Here is an 18,172-nt window from a genome sequence, read left to right as displayed (position 1 = left end):
CCTGCCGCTCCATATAGCCTGTATATCATTTATAATGCACGAATCTGCCGCAAGAGGTACTCCCTCTATACTACGTCTCTCTACCGCCATCTAACGGCCGTAGCTGACAACTAAGGTTAATTTATATTTTCCGTCTGCTAGCTCTCCAAGCTTTCTATATCAGACCATACTACTTTTGATTTAATAACACGAGCGAATTCTTTCACATAATTCGCTTAAGATCTCTCAAACTGTGTTACTTTAGACTTCTCATATCGACTTTTTATCCTCGTCTTTCCACGTTTTATTCCGAACGAGCTGGGCCGCTTGCCAAACTGCTCCTAGAGACACGTTTAATGTATTTTTTGAAATTCCACCATATTGCACAACAAATACCAATTTTCTTTTTCGTTCGAGATACTTCAATGAAAACCTCACATTATTGTTTCATAGCTTGAATTCCAGAAAAATCCGTTTGGAATGTGTACCTACTCACATTTGTCATATTGTCCGAAGTTCGATCGAAATAAAACGCGGAAAGACTCGGAACGAGTAAATCTGTTCCATCTAAAGCAACCCAGAAGTTTCGAGAATGGTAAATTTAAAGAATTTTTAGGAACAGAATAAGTTCTTTGTCTTGCGTGCTTTTATTCGAATCATTTAACAAATTTTCGCTCGTCGATCTTAAATAAGCACATTTTCGATAGAAAATTTTCGATAAAAATTCACAGTTGAACGCTTATTCGTACAATTAAAACGTTCGTTTGTCGATTTTTTACGAAAACGTGCTTAATTTTGAATCTTAGGTAATTCTGATTTACATACCACTACCTAAACTAAACTACTTCATCCTTATAAAAAACCATTCTCGAAACTTAAATCTATTTTCTAATTAAAAGGAAAAAATCACTTATACATTATTTACTCAGTTTTACCGTTTTTATAAAGGATTGCGAAACTAATTGCTACAAAAATAAATTTTTAGAAAAAACTTAAACGATTAATATCACAAGCAAATTTGTAGCATAAACCTATGTTTCACTATCCTTTATTCTTTATTCTTTCACTTTTGTATTTAGATGTTGTACGTTCAATGGTCAGATAAAGAATGAAGTAAAACAGCGAGCTTTCTCTCGGCCCCTGTAGCCCGAGTGTGAGTGTGAGTGTGTGTGTGCGTGTGTGTGTGTATGACTACTTGCTTTCGCGCTCAGCTTGACAACAACCACCCCTCGTGGTTTAATCTAAACTTGTACCGTTCCGTCTTACAATCTGCCTACCGCAATTGTAAAATTTATCTGGCCCGTACCGCCTTACGTAGAGTCCTCCTCTACTACCACTCAGTTAAGAGTATATATCGTGCCTAAACATTATTGCCGGCCCCTGCCGCTCCATATAGCCTGTATATCATTTATAATGCACGAATCTGCCGCAAGAGGTACTCCCTCTATACTACGTCTCTCTACCGCCATCTAACGGCCGTAGCTGACAACTAAGGTTAATTTATATTTTCCGTCTGCTAGCTCTCCAAGCTTTCTATATCAGACCATACTACTTTTGATTTAATAACACGAGCGAATTCTTTCACATAATTCGCTTAAGATCTCTCAAACTGTGTTACTTTAGACTTCTCATATCGACTTTTTATCCTCGTCTTTCCACGTTTTATTCCGAACGAGCTGGGCCGCTTGCCAAACTGCTCCTAGAGACACGTTTAATGTATTTTTTGAAATTCCACCATATTGCACAACAAATACCAAGTTCTACAGAAACGGTACACGCTTGAGCTAGCATCACCAACCAGCATGGCTCTGCCTAGGCTTATAATTAGAAAGGCCAGGGTATTATTAGTGGTTGAAAAGTTTGTACATTATTATTACAGGTATTGTGTCTTTAAAGGGACTGTGAACGTAAATTTTTCTCATCTTAATATCAAATCTTAACATTATCTTATTCATAATATCTCACAGATAGAGCAAAACGCGCTTTTGTTTGCTTAAAAAACGGCTTTTTCCGACGATTTTTATAAGGTACAGGGAAAGGAAGAAATTTTCCGTATTATATAAAATGTCCATTAAATTGATTTTTTGGTATTATCCTCTTAGAAATTTTTTTTTCAATATTGAAAATTTGAGTACCACCCCCCCCCCCCCCCCGACAGCGAACTATGAACTCTGGCCGCAGCGCTCGGCTCCCTAGCCTGCCTAGCCGCAGCGCTCTGCCCCCTTGCCTGCCTAGCCGCAGCGCTCGGCCCACTTGCCTGCCTAGCCGCAGCGCTCGGCTCCCTAGCCTAAAACCTAACCTAACCTAAAATAGTTGTTCGTCGGTAGTCGGGGGGGGGGGGGGGGGGGTGGGGTACAAAATTGAAAAAAATTGAAAAAAAAATTTCTAATAGGATAACGCCGATTTTTTCTCCCATTATAGCTAAAATTAAACTTTTTCACATGGTACAGAAAGACATCCTGTTAATTTTATTTAAGAAATAGATATTCCTAATCTAACAATAATTTTATTTTGGTCAGGTTTATGGTAATGAATGTAAAGATAGACGGGCGAACATGGGAGCAGTTACTCTTTATCTTGCTGCAGATAACTCAACTCACCCTCACAGAAACACCACCAAGACGCAGGCACATAGATAATTATTATAGAGAAGTTACGATTTTCTTTAAGTATTTAAGAACAAATTCACTAGCATTTTGCTTGTAAAGAAGAAGTAATGAAATTAGTTTGTTTAGTCAGCACACTAAATCTAAAATAAAGAAAAATTGATATTAATGTAGTTTTGACCTAAACAAAGAGTTTCCAGTATGGCTTTGAAACCGATAAATATCCCCTGGATTAAAAATGGTTCTGGGCCATACTGAAAAATTACGTATTACAGACAATTTTCTATGAACAATAGTCTAGAAATTATATTATCAATACCAGCTTTGTTAGGCCAGTCCTTTGGCCCCTCGGGGCTAACAAAATTGCTATTGATCTGAAAATTTCTCATTTTACCAGTCGCGGAAAGCTGTCTATAATACGACGCGATAAATAAAATCAGAGACAAAAATACCATTTTTAGATAAAAAGTATACTTTATACCTACCTACACACTTAAATAAAAATAGCCTATTTATATTTAATTTGTTCTTGGATCTTTAGTTAATAGTTATCTATGCTTATCAGGGAGGACACCCTTGGAGGAAGGTTGACCCAGGCCATCTTCCAGACCCTCATTGTCACATGGATCAAGGCTAATCTCTATGTTGTTGTGTCCTGTGAACTTTGGGATCAGTTTCTAGAGGTAATGTTAGCTATACTATAATTAAGATAACCTGCAGAAATAGATATTTTATTACTTGGATGTTACACTAGATTTTTATTTTCTCTAATAAAGTAAAACTCCCAGTGGGCTAAAATGACGATAACCCTAATTCGCCCCCTTTACTCCATTCCGTCCCGTCCTACTGGATAAACAAACTGACCATTGAATGAGTTTCATGTTAGCAACCTAAATTGACTTCAATTTTTCCACTGTCATCAATATCCACGTATATTCTATATCCATTCCATAATGTTTTATTTGTTCTACAGTACAGGAATCAGATCTATTTGCCAATCGTCCTAAAGACAACCAATGGTTGATTGTACGTCAAGCTTTTAATTTTAAGAGGGATAAAATGAGGGATTTCAAAGGTTTGAGGTTGGTAATCTAATATATTTTTTTTTTTAATTTTGAAGGGAAACAAATAAGGGGTTTTACGGGTTGAGTGGAGTTAACACCCTTTAAGCCCCACCCTTTAAAATCTGTATCAAGAATTAAAAATGAAGTTTGGGGACGAATTTTTGCTTCATTAATTTAGATGAATTATTTTTCCACCAACTTTTCTACTTGTCAAAATAAGTTCGTTTGTTTTAGGTTTTGAGTGGACTAACTTTATGGGAAGAATTAATCCGGGAGTGGTTTAAGACTATGGAAACCCTTACCAGAGTGTTAGCTAGACAGGTATATTATTTTTTTAATGTTTTTTCCATTAAAGTTTATAAAAATAATCGATATATTATTACTGGGATGTTGTACCACATTTTCATTTACTCTGATAAGGAGATGCTCACAGCTGGCTAAAATAAAGATACCCCCCTTCTTTAAACCCAATCCTTACCCTACTACTGGTTGAACAAACTGACCAATAAACGAATTTAATGTTAGCAAGCTAAAATAACGACAATTTTTTCCCCCTGTCGTAATATCCACGTATATTCTACATTCATTAGAGTAGGTGGTATTATCCTTTTAGAAATGTAGCGCTCGGCTCCCTAGCCTGCCTAGCCGCAGCGCTCGGCCCCCTTGCCTGCCTAGCCGCAGCGCTCGGCTCCCTAGCCTAAAACCTAACCTAACCTAAAATAGTTGTTCGTCGGTAGTCGGGGGGGGGGGGGGGGGGGGGTACAAAATTGAAAAAAATTGAAAAAAAAATTATAATTATAAAGATGTAATTTTGTTAATAATCATTAATGATGTGGATCAATTTATCGGGGATTGCCTTATCCCTTTAAATCCTTGAAGTTTTACCAACAAAATTCCGTTTGTCCCACTGTCTTATTTGAGAGCTTTACTCTCATAAACGTTATCATTGTTATTTTGTGGAAGGGAATTATGTTTTTTGTAAACACGAAGCTTTTCTATAATTAGTGTTGGATGGCCGGTCTGTATGGACGAAACTCATAGCTATTATCATTAATTCAAGCATGTAGGAATTGTCCTATCTATTTCAAACTTGTTACCTACTGATTATTTTGGTCTAGCTAAAAAGTATAAGGTTTCTACTTTTGTCGTATTTTTTTAGTTTCATACCTATACACGGTTGGACCCTCAGATGTCAAAACTTTATTTTAGTGTTTGGCCAAAATGACTTAGCAATTGTATCTGTAAGTACGTCTAATAACACCCTTTGCTATTTTTAAAATCCTAGAAAATTTTTTTTGCAAGAAAATTGCATAAATTCGCAACCTTTTTTAGAACCACTACATAACTCGAGTTTTAAAACTTTTTATATAAAATCCTTTTTACAAAAAATATCAATAATTACTTCAAATTAAACCTGAAAGAAAAAAATTCTCATTACACGTGTTAATTTTCATGTTTTAGGTCTTTTTTTGAGGAAAACATAACTTCTCCTTTTTTGACAATAATATATTTTTTTAACAATTCAAAGTAAAATATAATAAAACTTAAACGATTTTTCTTGAATTATCAGTTGAAAATTTCATCAAACATGCAATTTAAGTGATGAAAATTTAATAAAATCATTTTTTGAATGTTTAGAATTACCAATTTTCTACATTTAAAACAAAATGTTAACAAAATTTAAAAACATTCTAACATATAACTTCAAAAATCAATAACATTTTATAAAAAGATGTTTCAAAAAATAAATCATTAAAAGGTATTAAAATGCATTTGAAATTACTTAAAATTAAAACGAGAACATCTTTTTACACTGTATTCTGTGAAATAGAGTTTAAATGACATGATTAGTGAATGAAATATTTCCTAAACTCATTAAGCCTTTTTGTGACTATATCAAAAATAATTTATTTTGTTTAATATTGTTTTTTTATTCAAATATTTGACAAAATTTTCCCTACGTCAATAAAATAAAGTCAGTTTTTTACTGTTTACATGTTTTTCTTTATAATTTTAAGAATTAAATATAATATAAATCTTCATTATCTTTTATTTGAATTATCATACACATTAAAATGTGAAGTATAAGCTAAAATAGCACTTTTTTCAACGAATATTTTAATGACATTATATCAAAATAATTCCTCTTAAATATCACACAACATATGATTGGGAAGTATAGCCATTTCTTGGAGGTATAATATTTACAAAAATACCATTAATTCTGTTTTTATCAGAAGTTAAAAAAATTGAACAATTCTAAAACAATGGTTGGCTGTCTAGATATTGAGAACACTAAGACTACGGCTCTGTTCTATTGAAATAACGTTGCAAAAAGAGGGGTTCTGAAAGTAATCTACCTAATTTTATTAAAAGAACCAACAAGTACTGTCAGTATCTTTTTTCTTGTTATCTAGCAGACAATCAAATCATAACACAATTTTCATGATAAAATATTCAGGTTTCTACTTCACATTTTAAAAAATATACTGATCAATAAAATGTTCAAAATTTTACGTTGTACTAATTGAAAAAATATGTTGTAATTCTTATTTTAAAGTTACATTTTTATCCCTGACAAAATCATAGACGACTTTTAAAGGCATCTTATCTAAACTTTTTGAAGAAAAACTTAAAAACGTTAATTAAGTATGAAAACTATTTTCTTCGATTTTTCTGAAGTTATTATCGCATTCTATGGGTTTTTTATTATCATTTACTTATATCGAAAGTGCCAAACATTGTACCCCAACTTATTCATTTAATAAAAAACGAAGCGTGTATAGTTTTTGATTATAACAAATTCTTTTATTTAGATTGTAAAGAAACAAGACCTCAGATCAGCATTTGAAACATAGGGGGCAGTTGAAGAAGTAAGTTACAGAAAAGTTTCGCAGCTTATATTTATCTTTGTAGATCTGTATAATAATACAAACAATATTTTGGTTTCTTTACAACAAAATGGCTGGGTGTTGCCACCCCCTTAAAAGTCAAGGCTTGCCTTCACCTTTTCATTACTTGAATTTTTTGTTTGAAACTTTCACTACTGCTTTTAGTTAGGTTTAGGGAGATCAAGAAGGGTTTAGAATATTCCACAAGGGTAGGAGGTATTTTTAAGTTATAGGGAATTGTTTTGATTTATTTTTACCTTATTGTTATTAAACAAACTTCAGGTCTTGAAGTTATTTTTACTTCACTTTATTTTTTAAGGAAATGAACGGTACATTATATGCCGGTGAACGGCTGAGAGTGGAAATATCCCGGGGACGAGGCAGGGGACGTGGAGGCGGTGATAGAGGACGCGGAGGTGATAGGGGGCGCAGTTCTTACAGAGGTAGAGGCCGGGGTGGGGGCGGGGATAGGTATGAAAGACGCAGCCCCCCACATTACTCTAGGAAAGTTTTTGTTTTAAAAAGTAAAAGTTAGAAAATCTTTAGGTAGGCTTATTTATTAAATGTAACGTTTAAAAGCAATGCATTTTTTGTAATTTCGCCATGGACTGACGTACAGTTTTGTTATAAAGTTGCTGCGCTAATAAAACAGCAGTACCTAAGATAAAAAAATTTAAAATTAATCTTCCAAAATACTTACTAAAAATCATCGAATTTTTTTTTCTCAAAATGAAAACATTTAAAAATAACAGAGGTGGCTCTAGAGGAAGGGGAGGTGATAAGGGTGGCTTTAGAGGCAGAGGCCGTGGAGGGGACAGGGGTGGTTTCAGAGGACGTGGTGGCAGAGGGGGTGGTAGATCCCCTCCACCAAGGTAAAATTTTAAATTTTAAGATTAGTTTAGATATTGCTAGCGGCTGCGGCCCTAGCATTTAGGGGCTCTGTATTAAAAAGGATAGATAGGGGACAGAAATATAGTCTAAAACCATTCCGTGTCATATGAGAAGCTTTCCTACCTATAAAGGAGAACTCAATCGGTTTAGTAGTTATCGAAATCTTAAGCTAAAGATAAAGAACCTTTTTACTTTAAACAATTTAGTATATAAACAAAATATATTAGTGTAATTTCCAAATTTGCTAACTTTAAATGCCTACCATCTCTTTTATTGCTTTATTAAAGATTTTCTAAAATTACAATAACTTTCCTACCTAGATATGCTCTTTTTTATTAGTTCTTCCCTTTTCTACCAATCAAAAAATTTTAAAAACCTTTTTTTTAATGAATTTTAACTTTTTAAGTAAATTATTTTTATTTTTTCAGGTATGAGAGGAGAGATGGCTACGGACCCCCCTCACATTACTTCACAAGGGAGGCACACCCCAGGGGCGACTACTCCCCTCCACAACAACGTTACAGAGGCCCCCCACCGCCAATGAGGGATATGTCGCCACGAGGACCCCCCCGCGGACCTCCTCCCCCCCACCACAGAGAATATTCCCCGTCACCCAGGAGGGGACCTCCCGGTAGGGGCCCACCACCCAGGGATTACTCACGAGGTCGGCCACCCCCAAGGTAAAATCAAATTTATATCAGGGATGTAAAGGGATAAGTCAATGGCCGATAAACTGATGAACATCAACATCGATGATACATAAAATTAGTGGTTAAAAAACGTTTGAACACTCAACTTATTGAAACAATAAATCAAAATTTAATTAACTCCCCAAAGTAGTTACCTAAGCCAATGAATAAGAAAACGTTATAATAAAACTTTTGGGACTGATGAAATTAACAGTTCATTGTCTCCTCTCAATAATGACATAAAGTACCTAGTTTTTTTACCTAATTTGATTTTTAATAGGTATTTTTTAGAATTTTGATGATATATGTTATTTTTAATAGATAACGACATAACATTTACTTATTATAAACTAATCTGAATATTCAAGGTACATGTCACCACCCCCATCCAAAGGGCCACCAGGTGACTATTCTCCAGGACGCAGGGGACCTCCACCCTCCCCGGGTAGACGTGGACCAGGGACCAAGGCTATTCAGGAATGGGTTATTAAATGATTTAAGACGAAGTAAAATATTGTTTAAGTTTAAAAAAAGATTGTACTAAAATAATTTACGTTTCTGTAGACACAACGGGAAACATGGTTCTTATGGGATAGGACAAAAGACGAAGTATTGAAATTAAATCAAGATTTACCTAATAAAAATTAGGTACTCAAAGTTTTTGAGTTGACGAATAAGTAAACTTGTTTCTGAAACTTTGGATACCATTATGATATTTACACCATATTTTACCCTCCCTGCCTGGGGTTTAGGTCTAAATTTATCTAATATTAGTACTTGTTTGGGACAGGGATCTAAAGGGACAAGACAATGGCGGATAAATTGATGTACATCAGCAATGATGATACACAAAATTACCCCTTCTGTGGAGTATAATTAGTTGTTGAAAGCTTTAGACACTTAACTTGATTAATCAACCATTCAAAATTCAATAAAAGTCCCTAGAGTTGTTAAAGCAACGAAGAAGAAAATAAAGCTTTGGGGACTAGTGTAATAAACAGTCCACTTCCTTCCTTCATTTAATCCTCCATAACTTAGGACCCCGCGTTCCACGACTCCATACGCCACGTGAAGCATATAATCAGTAATGCCGAGTAGTATGGACACAGCATGTTCTTGTTAGCCAGGGATGTTGTTACTGCTTATGTTCTGACAGGTAAGCTTTCCCTTTATTTTTTCTCGTTCTGCGTTTTCAAAGATGTTTAGTTAGATAAGTTTGCTGATTTTTTTGCCACGTGTCAAGATGCCTGTAGGAAATGAATGAGGGGGGAGAGGGGGAGTCGAACCTACACACTTTTATTTTTGCTTTCAAAAGAAAAAATTTAGGTGTGAGAGTAAGGGGGGGGGGAAGTTCTGACACATTTGCGTAAACAGCGAGTATAGGCTTTATCTTTGGGACGGACGGACGGACGGACGGACAGACATCGTTCTACTTTGTATTATAGATTAGATATTTAGTAGGGAGGGATGGGACATTGGGCTGTAAATTACACTAGCCCCCAAAGTTTTCAAATAACATTTTCTTATTCTTTGGCCTAACAACCTTGGGTACTTTTATTGATTTTTTATTGGTTGGTTCATTAAGTTGAGTGTCCTAACATTTCAATCACTTATTGTAATCTACAGAAGGGGTAACGATGTGTATCATCATTAGAGATGAACATCAATTTATCAGCCATTGTCTTATCCCTTTATATCCCTGTAATTATCTAATTAACTAATGAGCAATTTTATTCCAGGTTGAATATCAGTGATACGAGGTCGAATGGGGCCGGTGCCCAGCAAATCCAGGAGGTTGCGCAACAGTTTTCGCGGCCAGAGCAGTAGAATCAAGAAAAATATGTTTAAGTGTTGTTTCAATCAATAAAGATAAAAATGAAAACAATTTTTTTTTATTTTTGCGATTTATACCTACAAGCGATGTTTTTCTATAATTAAGGTCAGACGTTTTTTACCACTTTCTCGTGATTTTTACCACCCGTTTTTACCACAATTTTTGGTAAATTTTTACCATATTTACCCTATTTCTGGTAAAATTTTACCAATTTAGGGCAAAAATATTACCAGGTGTTGAACAGTTTTACCACTTTTTCGGTAAAATCTTACAGAAATTTGCGGTAAGATTTTACCAAAAAAGTGGTAAAAATTGGTCAAAATCTGGTATAAATTTGCGTCCTAAAATGGTAATATTTTACCGGAAATCTGGTAAAATTTTACCGATAATTGTGGTAAAAATCGCTGGTAAAAAGCGTTAGAAAGTACCACAAAAAGTGTTTTTACCACGGTTACGGTAAAATTTTACCACCTTTTAAATCGTATAGGCTGGTAAAATTTTACCATAAAAGTGGTAAAAACTAGGTGTTTTTATGGTATTAATTAGAACCTGGGATGTTTAAACCAATCTTGTGTCTTCACACATTTGTTTGGAGTTCTAACATTGGATATATCATTACTTGGATCTTACACCAGATCTATTAAAGTGAAACACGCAGTGGGCTAAAATAACGATTCCCTCCTAGGCTCCTTCCACCTCTTTTACCCCGTCCCCTCCCATCCTACTGGATGAACGAACTAACCAATGAATAGTTCCATGTTAGCAAGCTTAATTGACTACAGTCCAACGTCCAATCCAACTGTGAATGTTAATAGGTTTAGCTTGTAATTAATCCTACCCATACTATCCATAATACGTCTACAAGTGTCTGTAGATAATGATTGACACGGGGTGGCTCGAACCAGACTAAAACTTTACACCCACACGACAACTGGCAGCCAGATACGTAACAATTTACACCGCAGCTGCCGGGTTTAAATCCTACCTTGAGGTCCTACCTGAGTGTATCTGGATCAGCTACCATGATATCACCAAGATCCTCCAGTCCTTGTCCAGGTTTTCCAGGCCAACTCTCCAGGTTTATTCCTTGCTCCCTAAAACATGACATCAAAAATTAGAAGCAGACCTATTAATAATAGAGTAAAACATCAGAGGGGATTAAATTACTGTATGTCCCAAATCCGTGGACCATGTGTCGACTTTCAATTGGGTCTTGGAATATCAGCCAATAGCATCGTAAATATTAACACAGCTAAGTCGCTACAAAAGAGCTGAAATCATTGTGCTAGCAGACGAAAACGTCCCCAAGACCGTTCCCATTTAGCTGTCTGCGTTACACATCAACATTCAATTCGACAATTTACTTGCCGATCGCTTCCAGCTGTGATGCTGGATTGATGGACGGCCGTCCGCCAGAGCCAGCAGTCGTGGCCGAGTGGTAAAAGGATAGACAGGAGCATTCAATCCTCCAACCTTTTTCAAGCAACATATTTAAAACTTATCCTCAGTTTTCACCTCCCCTTATCCCTGGGGGCACTTGAAATTAGAAACATGAAAGGGCCAAGTGTGTTTCATACATTTATGATGGGATAATTCAAGATTATTAATACAGGTTCAACAGTTAGGATGATATATATGTTTCATACATTTATGATGGGATAATTCAAGATTATTAATACAGGTTCACAAGTTAGGATGACAAGTGTGTTTCATACATTTATAAGGTGATGAGATGTGACCTGAGCTGGATCTTTAAATCGTTTTTATAGTGCGCTGAATCGGGGCGATTCAGAGGTGAACCGTAGGTGCGCTGATGGTGAGCCACAGCTCACCTATCAAACATTGATTTTTAAAAGATTTTCGGCGCGGTGTTGTTAAATCGCTTGCGCACTCACTAAAATATCGATCCGCGCCAGTACAATTTTATTACATAAGCCGTGTCAGTAAGGCATTTTATATAAAATGCCGTGTCAGTATGGCATTTTATATAAAACATTAATATATAATTTATTTTAAAAATAACTATAAAAATGTTTTCATGATAGTTTTGCAATAAAATATTAAAGTAATTGCCGCGCCGGGACTGCGCCACTGGGTGCGCCAAATCGCCCATGCAAATTCGATTTAAAGATTGGTATTTAATAATTTGATGGTGCGCTGAATGAATCGCCCCGGTTTAAATCACCTATAAACGATTTAAAGATCAAGCTCTGTATACATAACCTTGCTACAAGTGTGCAAGTGTGATGATAAGATGTGACCTGTATACATAACCTGGATACAAGTGTGCAGGTGTTATGATGAGATATGACCTGTATTCATAACCTTGATAAAAGTGTGCAAGTGTGATGATGATATGTGACCTGTATACATAACCATGATTCAAGTGAGGAAGTGTATACATAACCTTGATGCAAGTGTGCAAGTGTGATGATGATATGTGTCCTGTATACATAACCTTGATACAAGTGTGCAAGTGTGATGATGAGATGTGACCTGTATTCATAACCTTGATACAAGTGTGCAAGTGTGATGATGATATGTGACCTGTGTACATAACCTTGATTCAAGTGAGGAAGTGTATACATAATCTTGATGCAAATGTGCAAGTGTGATGATGATATGTGACCTGTATACATAACCCTGATACAAGTGTGCGAGTGTGATGACAAGATGTGACCTGTATACATAACCTTGATATAAGTGTGCAAGTATGATGGTGAGATGTGACCTGTATACATAACCTTGATACAAGTGTGCAAGTGTGATGATGACATGTGACCTATATACATAACCTTGATACAAGTGTGTAAGTGTAATGATGATGTGTGACCTGTATACATAACCTTGATACAAGTGTGCAAGTGAGATGATGAGATGTGCAAATTTTGTATTTGCACACACTGTTAAACAGAAAGTTTTCAAATATTAGGTAAAAGACAGCATTATTTCAGCAACATTGATTTTAACCCCGTCCCTCCCCCCCCCCCCCCCCCAAAAAAAAGGTTGAACAATCTCGTGCAGTCTACCAAATTCTTTGATTGCAAGAACTTTACTGGAAGTCCAAACTGAACATGGGAATAAATATCACCTGATTTGGGCCAAGGTATTCTTTCAACCCTTTCTATTTATGTTTTTCATAACATTTTAACGTCTTTAGTTATGACAAGGTATGGGCTTGGATTCGAGCATATCACATCCCTGACCACAATTACCAGTAATATATAAACACTAAAAGAGTACATGAAGGGGGAGTAGAGAAAGTTAAGTAAAGAGAGAAAGAGTAGTGTCATTTGAATGCAGAATTTTCATCTTTTTTTATTTTAACTCTCTTGCTCAAATTAGTTCTGCTACATTTTTTTTATGCCTTTTCCTTTAACAAGCGGATACGCCCCTAGTGAAATCTAGGGGTACTTAAGTAGAAGTTTGAGTGTGGGGGGGGGGGGGAGGTCTGGGGGAGGGGTTAAGTCGATATCATTCCTATTTAAGATTTTAAAAGAAAGTAAAAAAATGGGGGTAATTTTCTAGAAAGGTGATTTTTATTGGGAGCGCGAATCTAAAAATAGATATCTGATATAATTCTTTCCTTGGATCTAAAACCTTAACTGCAAAGGAGAACCATATCTGTCAAACGGTTTACAAGATCTTAAGCTGCATGCATACAACCTGTTACTTTAATTATAAGTAAAAGTAAGTTGTATGTTTATAAAGGGGGTAATAATTAATTAATTAAGTAAATAATAGATTGATTCCAAAAATTTTACGGCACTACCGAAATTTGATGTTCGGAGGTTTTGCCCTAAACTCTCACTTGGACGTCCTTGGGTATATCTACCTTTATTATATAAAAAAATCAAAATTGACCTTTTTATCCAATTTTCTGTTATTCAAAGAAAACTACAAAAGAATTTTTGTCATTTTCTGGCTGAACGTTTACAGTTTAATTTAAACTTTTCTTTTCTTTGAGAAACTTTTATATATATTTTCTTTTTATTCAAATTATTTCTCTCATTTTATCATGTCACCAAGGGGGATATGGAGAAGACAATTGACTATAATTTTAGTTTTATAAACGCGCTCATTCTAGTATATTTTTTAGGAAATGATTGTTTGGTACATACTAGCTTTTTTGACACATTTTTGAATTTTTGTATAGTTTGTAAAAAAAATGCATTGTTTACCTTAATTCGATATATTTTCTTTCTAATAATTTCTCAAGATGGGCACTTTTCGCCACCTCAGCTCTGTGTGATTGTTCGGCTTCCCTGAAAAGAAATTAAGATGAGTTTTTGAGCGCCTTTTTTCAATCGATAAAAAAAACTTCTTTCCAACCATGCAAATGACGTATGAACAAGGAGAAGGGAAAATTTGACTGTAGATTACACAGGAACCCAATTAAAAACGTTCTCTCATTCGATAGCTGCATGCAACAGACTGAATCGCAATTATACAATTCCATAATAGCTACACAAGTAAACAGGGAGGGAGGAGACATTGGACTGGTACCCAAATTTTTATAACAACGTTGGATTGGAAACTTTAGGTACTTTAGTTCAATTGTGATTGGTTGGTTTCCAATTAGTTGTGTTCAAACTTTTTAAGTAATCTTTTTATTCAATACACATCAATTTACTGTCCATTTTCCTATCCCTGCAAATGAAAAATAATCTGTACCATGTTCTATGTTCTAATGAGCTAAGCCTACTGGTTACAAGTCTGACCAGTTCTTCCAGGCGGCTTCGTTCTACTTCTGTAGCTTTTAGCATAGATTCTAGGTCGGCACACCGTCTGAAAACAAAACATTTAAATCTTTATTGCAAAGTACTACATGGCTTAAAAAAAAACAGGTATGATCATTCTTTTAACTAAAAATAAAATATAATTTATAAACATTTGTTTTATAATAGCAATGTTTTACTGTTGTGGGACAGGTCGACTTTATGAATGATGCTTATTGCGTGGCTGAGAAAGCCGCAAGACTGACAACAGTGAGGCTTATAGTGTCTTGACAGAGGCTATGGCTGCGGCTGCCGAGCCATGACTTTAGGTTTTTTTGATATCTTATACTCTACTTTTAACAAAAATTCTGGAACAAGTTTTGGATCATGGTAAGAAGACGAAGCAGCGGGGTTCGTTGTATTTTTACAGTACCTGCGGTGCAATCATGAACATTTATATCAAAGTTACTATGAAAATACGCAGAAACTCGCTACTTCGTTTTCTTTCCATGATCCCAAGTTTTACATTTACTTTACCTTTTTAATGTCTCTACATTTAACTCTCTTTCCTCCATAACTTTAAAAGCTCTACTCTTTCTCTCTTTGCGTGCTGAGTTTCTATTTCAATAGATAAAAAGAATAAAGATACATAACTTAATAATAATCAAAAGGCCATTGCATTGGGGGAAAAGTACCAACTATAAGACAACAATTTGAAAGCAAAAAGCTATGATTTCTGGTTGTTAGTTGCGCCTGTTTAATGGTTAAAGTATGACACATAAGCCTACTAATGAAAACATTATGAATTTGCTAAATTTTAATAGATTACAAATCAATCGAATTCGATATCTATTTGACAAGAAATATTAATAAGAACAGAATGTCTATTTTGAAAATAAATATGACAATCTTTAATTATTTTTTGTATGGATACTTAGAATATGCCAAAGCATTTATGCAATAAAAGAGGAACATTAGAATATTTTCATGTAGGTATGTTTTTAAAATACTCTATTCTATATAATCTATTTTTTATATGTTTTAGCTATTACTGCACTACTATCAAGTCATTTTGACAAAGAGTCATATTTCATTAATATCATTTACTTTATTCTATATAATCTATTCCTTTGAAGTTCAGAGTTGTTATGTTCATCCTCAGCGACGACCCCGCTGTCGGTCATTCCGTCCCAGTCAACAACCCGCCGCAGGGCAGACATACTCAGCTTGCTGTTAGAGCCTCTGAAAAAAATCCGTCATTTCTTAAATTAAATTATACCAGTGCCCAAATATTTATGGACACATTATCTAATTCGTTGTATTAAAACTTTGGGGACATTTATTAACACTTGATTGGGTTATACAAATTGTCAGTGTTCAATTTTTCCATTTTCCAAATTGGTTGGTTATTAAGTTGAGTCTCCAAAACATTTCAAAAATTAATACAAGGGGTAATTTTGTGCATTAACATTAGGGATGTACATTAGTTTATAGACCATTGTCTTATCACTTTAGATACTCGCTTCCATAAACTCATGAGAAGTTCTTGTCGATATTAAGAAGAATATTGGACATGTGAGAAAAGAAAGTTTTTGGCACCAACACAAAACTTTTTCTACGTGCAAATTAAAGTTTATATTGGAACAATTGCATTTATAGTGTTAGGTTAAGAATTCTTAATATATTTTTCTTGAGGACCTCGATTTTTCTACTAGAACTAAACCAGTTTTTATATTTGTGAAGGAATTACATGTCTTTGATATGGAATCTTCGTTACTCCCCACCCCCTGTTTTCTTTTACTGAAAATAAGAAAGGAGATGCCCAACCCCGCGTGAGTATTAACCGACCGCTATGGATGTTTTATACTTAATTTGCTCCATATTGATGGGAATGGTTACAAGAAGTTTTAGCCCTATATCTTTTACAGGAGCCGAATCAATTGTGAAAAATAAAAGCTGCCCAAAAGCAGTCCGACCGCTGCGTGTGTTTTATACTTAATTATGCTCCATATTGATTGGACTGGTGACAAGAAGTTTCAGCCTTATATCTTTTACAGGAGCCGAGAAAATCAGTTGCGAAAAATAAAAGCTGCCCGCCCAAAAGCAAGCCGACCGCTGCGTGTGTTTTATACTTATTATGCTCCATATTGATGTTGACAAGAGTTTCAGCCTTCTATCTTTTATAGGAGCCGAGAAAATCACGTTTTCTCTTTTGGTCTCTGACAGACGGACGAACATTTTGAACTTTAGAGTAGCCTCGCTACTAAAAATATTTTCCCTCTAAGTTTCTGTTGTTACTTTAGAATATCACTAGCGGATACGCCCCTAGAGGCCTCTAGTGGCACTTTAAATGTTTTTGTTTGCTAAAGTCTCTACGATACTACGATCTCTCTTTATTTTACGTTGTAGTCTCACTGATATTAAAAATTTTTCAATTTTTTTGTCATTTCTCTTGGGAGGGTGGTGGTACCCTCCCCCAAAATAGTTATAAACCTTCCCAGGACCTATGAGAATCTACCCTGTTAAGGAGAACCCGATCGGTTCAGCGGTTAGCGAGATCCTTCGGTAGACACACAGATACACAGACAGAAGACAAACAAACATCCTGTTACTTTAGTATAAGGATATAACAAAATTAATACACAAGAAAAAAATGTATAAAAGTAAAAGTGTGTCAAATACACTTATAGAGAAGCAACACATCCATGGACTAGAGTTTTGAAAGAATTATTATGCTATGAAACGTAAGTAATTAAAAGTTTTAGTAGGCTGTCAGCAGTTTAAGATTTTTCTTTAGGTGTTTTAGTAAACATGTAAATTTTTAAAGGTACTAGCACAATCGATTAGGGATCTTAAGGGATAAAGACAATAAACGATGAATTAATGTACATTCACACTTACACTTTTCATTATATTTTCTGCAGATTTAAATTATTGGTTTCATAGTTTGAACACTGCTAGTTTAGATGAACGATTAAAAGAAAGTATATCTATTACTTTGAGGACTAGTATAATTCAAACATTCTAAAAAATCATCGTTTTGTCGAGATCAACCAGACTTTTATGATAGATGGATGAGTAAATGAAAATTCAAGAGTAATAAGTTATATAAATAAATGAACATCTTTGCAAAAAAAAATTTAAACACACTAATTTTATGTTCACAATACTAGAATGTAGATGACGACTGGTCCAAAGTCAATTAATATCGCTAAAAAAAGATTTCCTGGATCTTTTAGGTAATATTGCCGATCCCTTAATTTCTGGTAATAAAGGAAGGAAACTTGAAAATGAGAAAAGTTGCTATAGATGGAGGAAAATATTCAGAGAAGATCTCAATGTACACAGAAACAAGCATAGAGTAGAAATAAATATATCCATTTTAGAAAGAATGATTTTTTAAATATATCTTGTTAAGAATAAGTCTTTTCCATAATAGGTGACAATTTATCTCCCCCCCCCCCCCTTACCCAATTTCATTGCTTAATTGAAATACAACA

At 34.9% G+C, this 18,172-nt stretch overlaps 3 protein-coding genes across 3 annotated transcripts in view; 2 read left to right on the top strand and 1 right to left on the bottom strand.

Moving 5' to 3' along the window:
* Positions 1-18,172, bottom strand: part of LOC145314857 (uncharacterized) — a 73,966-nt gene that overhangs the window by 15,667 nt on the left and 40,127 nt on the right. Inside the window, exons 10-14 of the mRNA XM_080154941.1 lie at positions 15,803-15,914; positions 15,210-15,292; positions 14,629-14,742; positions 14,136-14,219; positions 10,953-11,048 (exon numbers count right to left, since the gene is read on the bottom strand). Of these exons, the coding sequence (XP_080011067.1) occupies positions 10,953-11,048; positions 14,136-14,219; positions 14,629-14,742; positions 15,210-15,292; positions 15,803-15,914 (489 nt within the window). The remainder of the gene's footprint in view (positions 1-10,952; positions 11,049-14,135; positions 14,220-14,628; positions 14,743-15,209; positions 15,293-15,802; positions 15,915-18,172) is intronic.
* LOC145314848 (ral GTPase-activating protein subunit alpha-1-like) lies at positions 2,391-4,332 on the top strand. Its single transcript, XM_080154932.1, has 3 exons — positions 2,391-2,606; positions 3,151-3,268; positions 3,884-4,332. The coding sequence occupies exons 1-3, from the start codon at positions 2,503-2,505 to the stop codon at positions 4,088-4,090; spliced, it is 429 nt and encodes a 142-aa protein (XP_080011058.1). The 5' UTR covers positions 2,391-2,502; the 3' UTR covers positions 4,091-4,332.
* On the top strand, positions 3,889-8,630 carry LOC145314839 (uncharacterized). The gene is made up of 6 exons (XM_080154922.1): positions 3,889-3,970; positions 6,466-6,522; positions 6,860-7,044; positions 7,293-7,412; positions 7,860-8,111; positions 8,489-8,630. The coding sequence occupies exons 3-6, from the start codon at positions 6,863-6,865 to the stop codon at positions 8,613-8,615; spliced, it is 681 nt and encodes a 226-aa protein (XP_080011048.1). The 5' UTR covers positions 3,889-3,970; positions 6,466-6,522; positions 6,860-6,862; the 3' UTR covers positions 8,616-8,630.

This window comes from Acartia tonsa, chromosome 1 (assembly GCF_053477335.1).
Source record: "Acartia tonsa isolate MP-2025a chromosome 1, ASM5347733v1, whole genome shotgun sequence".
Taxonomy (NCBI): Eukaryota; Metazoa; Arthropoda; class Copepoda; order Calanoida; family Acartiidae; genus Acartia; species Acartia tonsa.
Note: the sequence above shows the minus strand (reverse complement) of the source record. Positions and strands in the feature narration are given on the sequence as shown.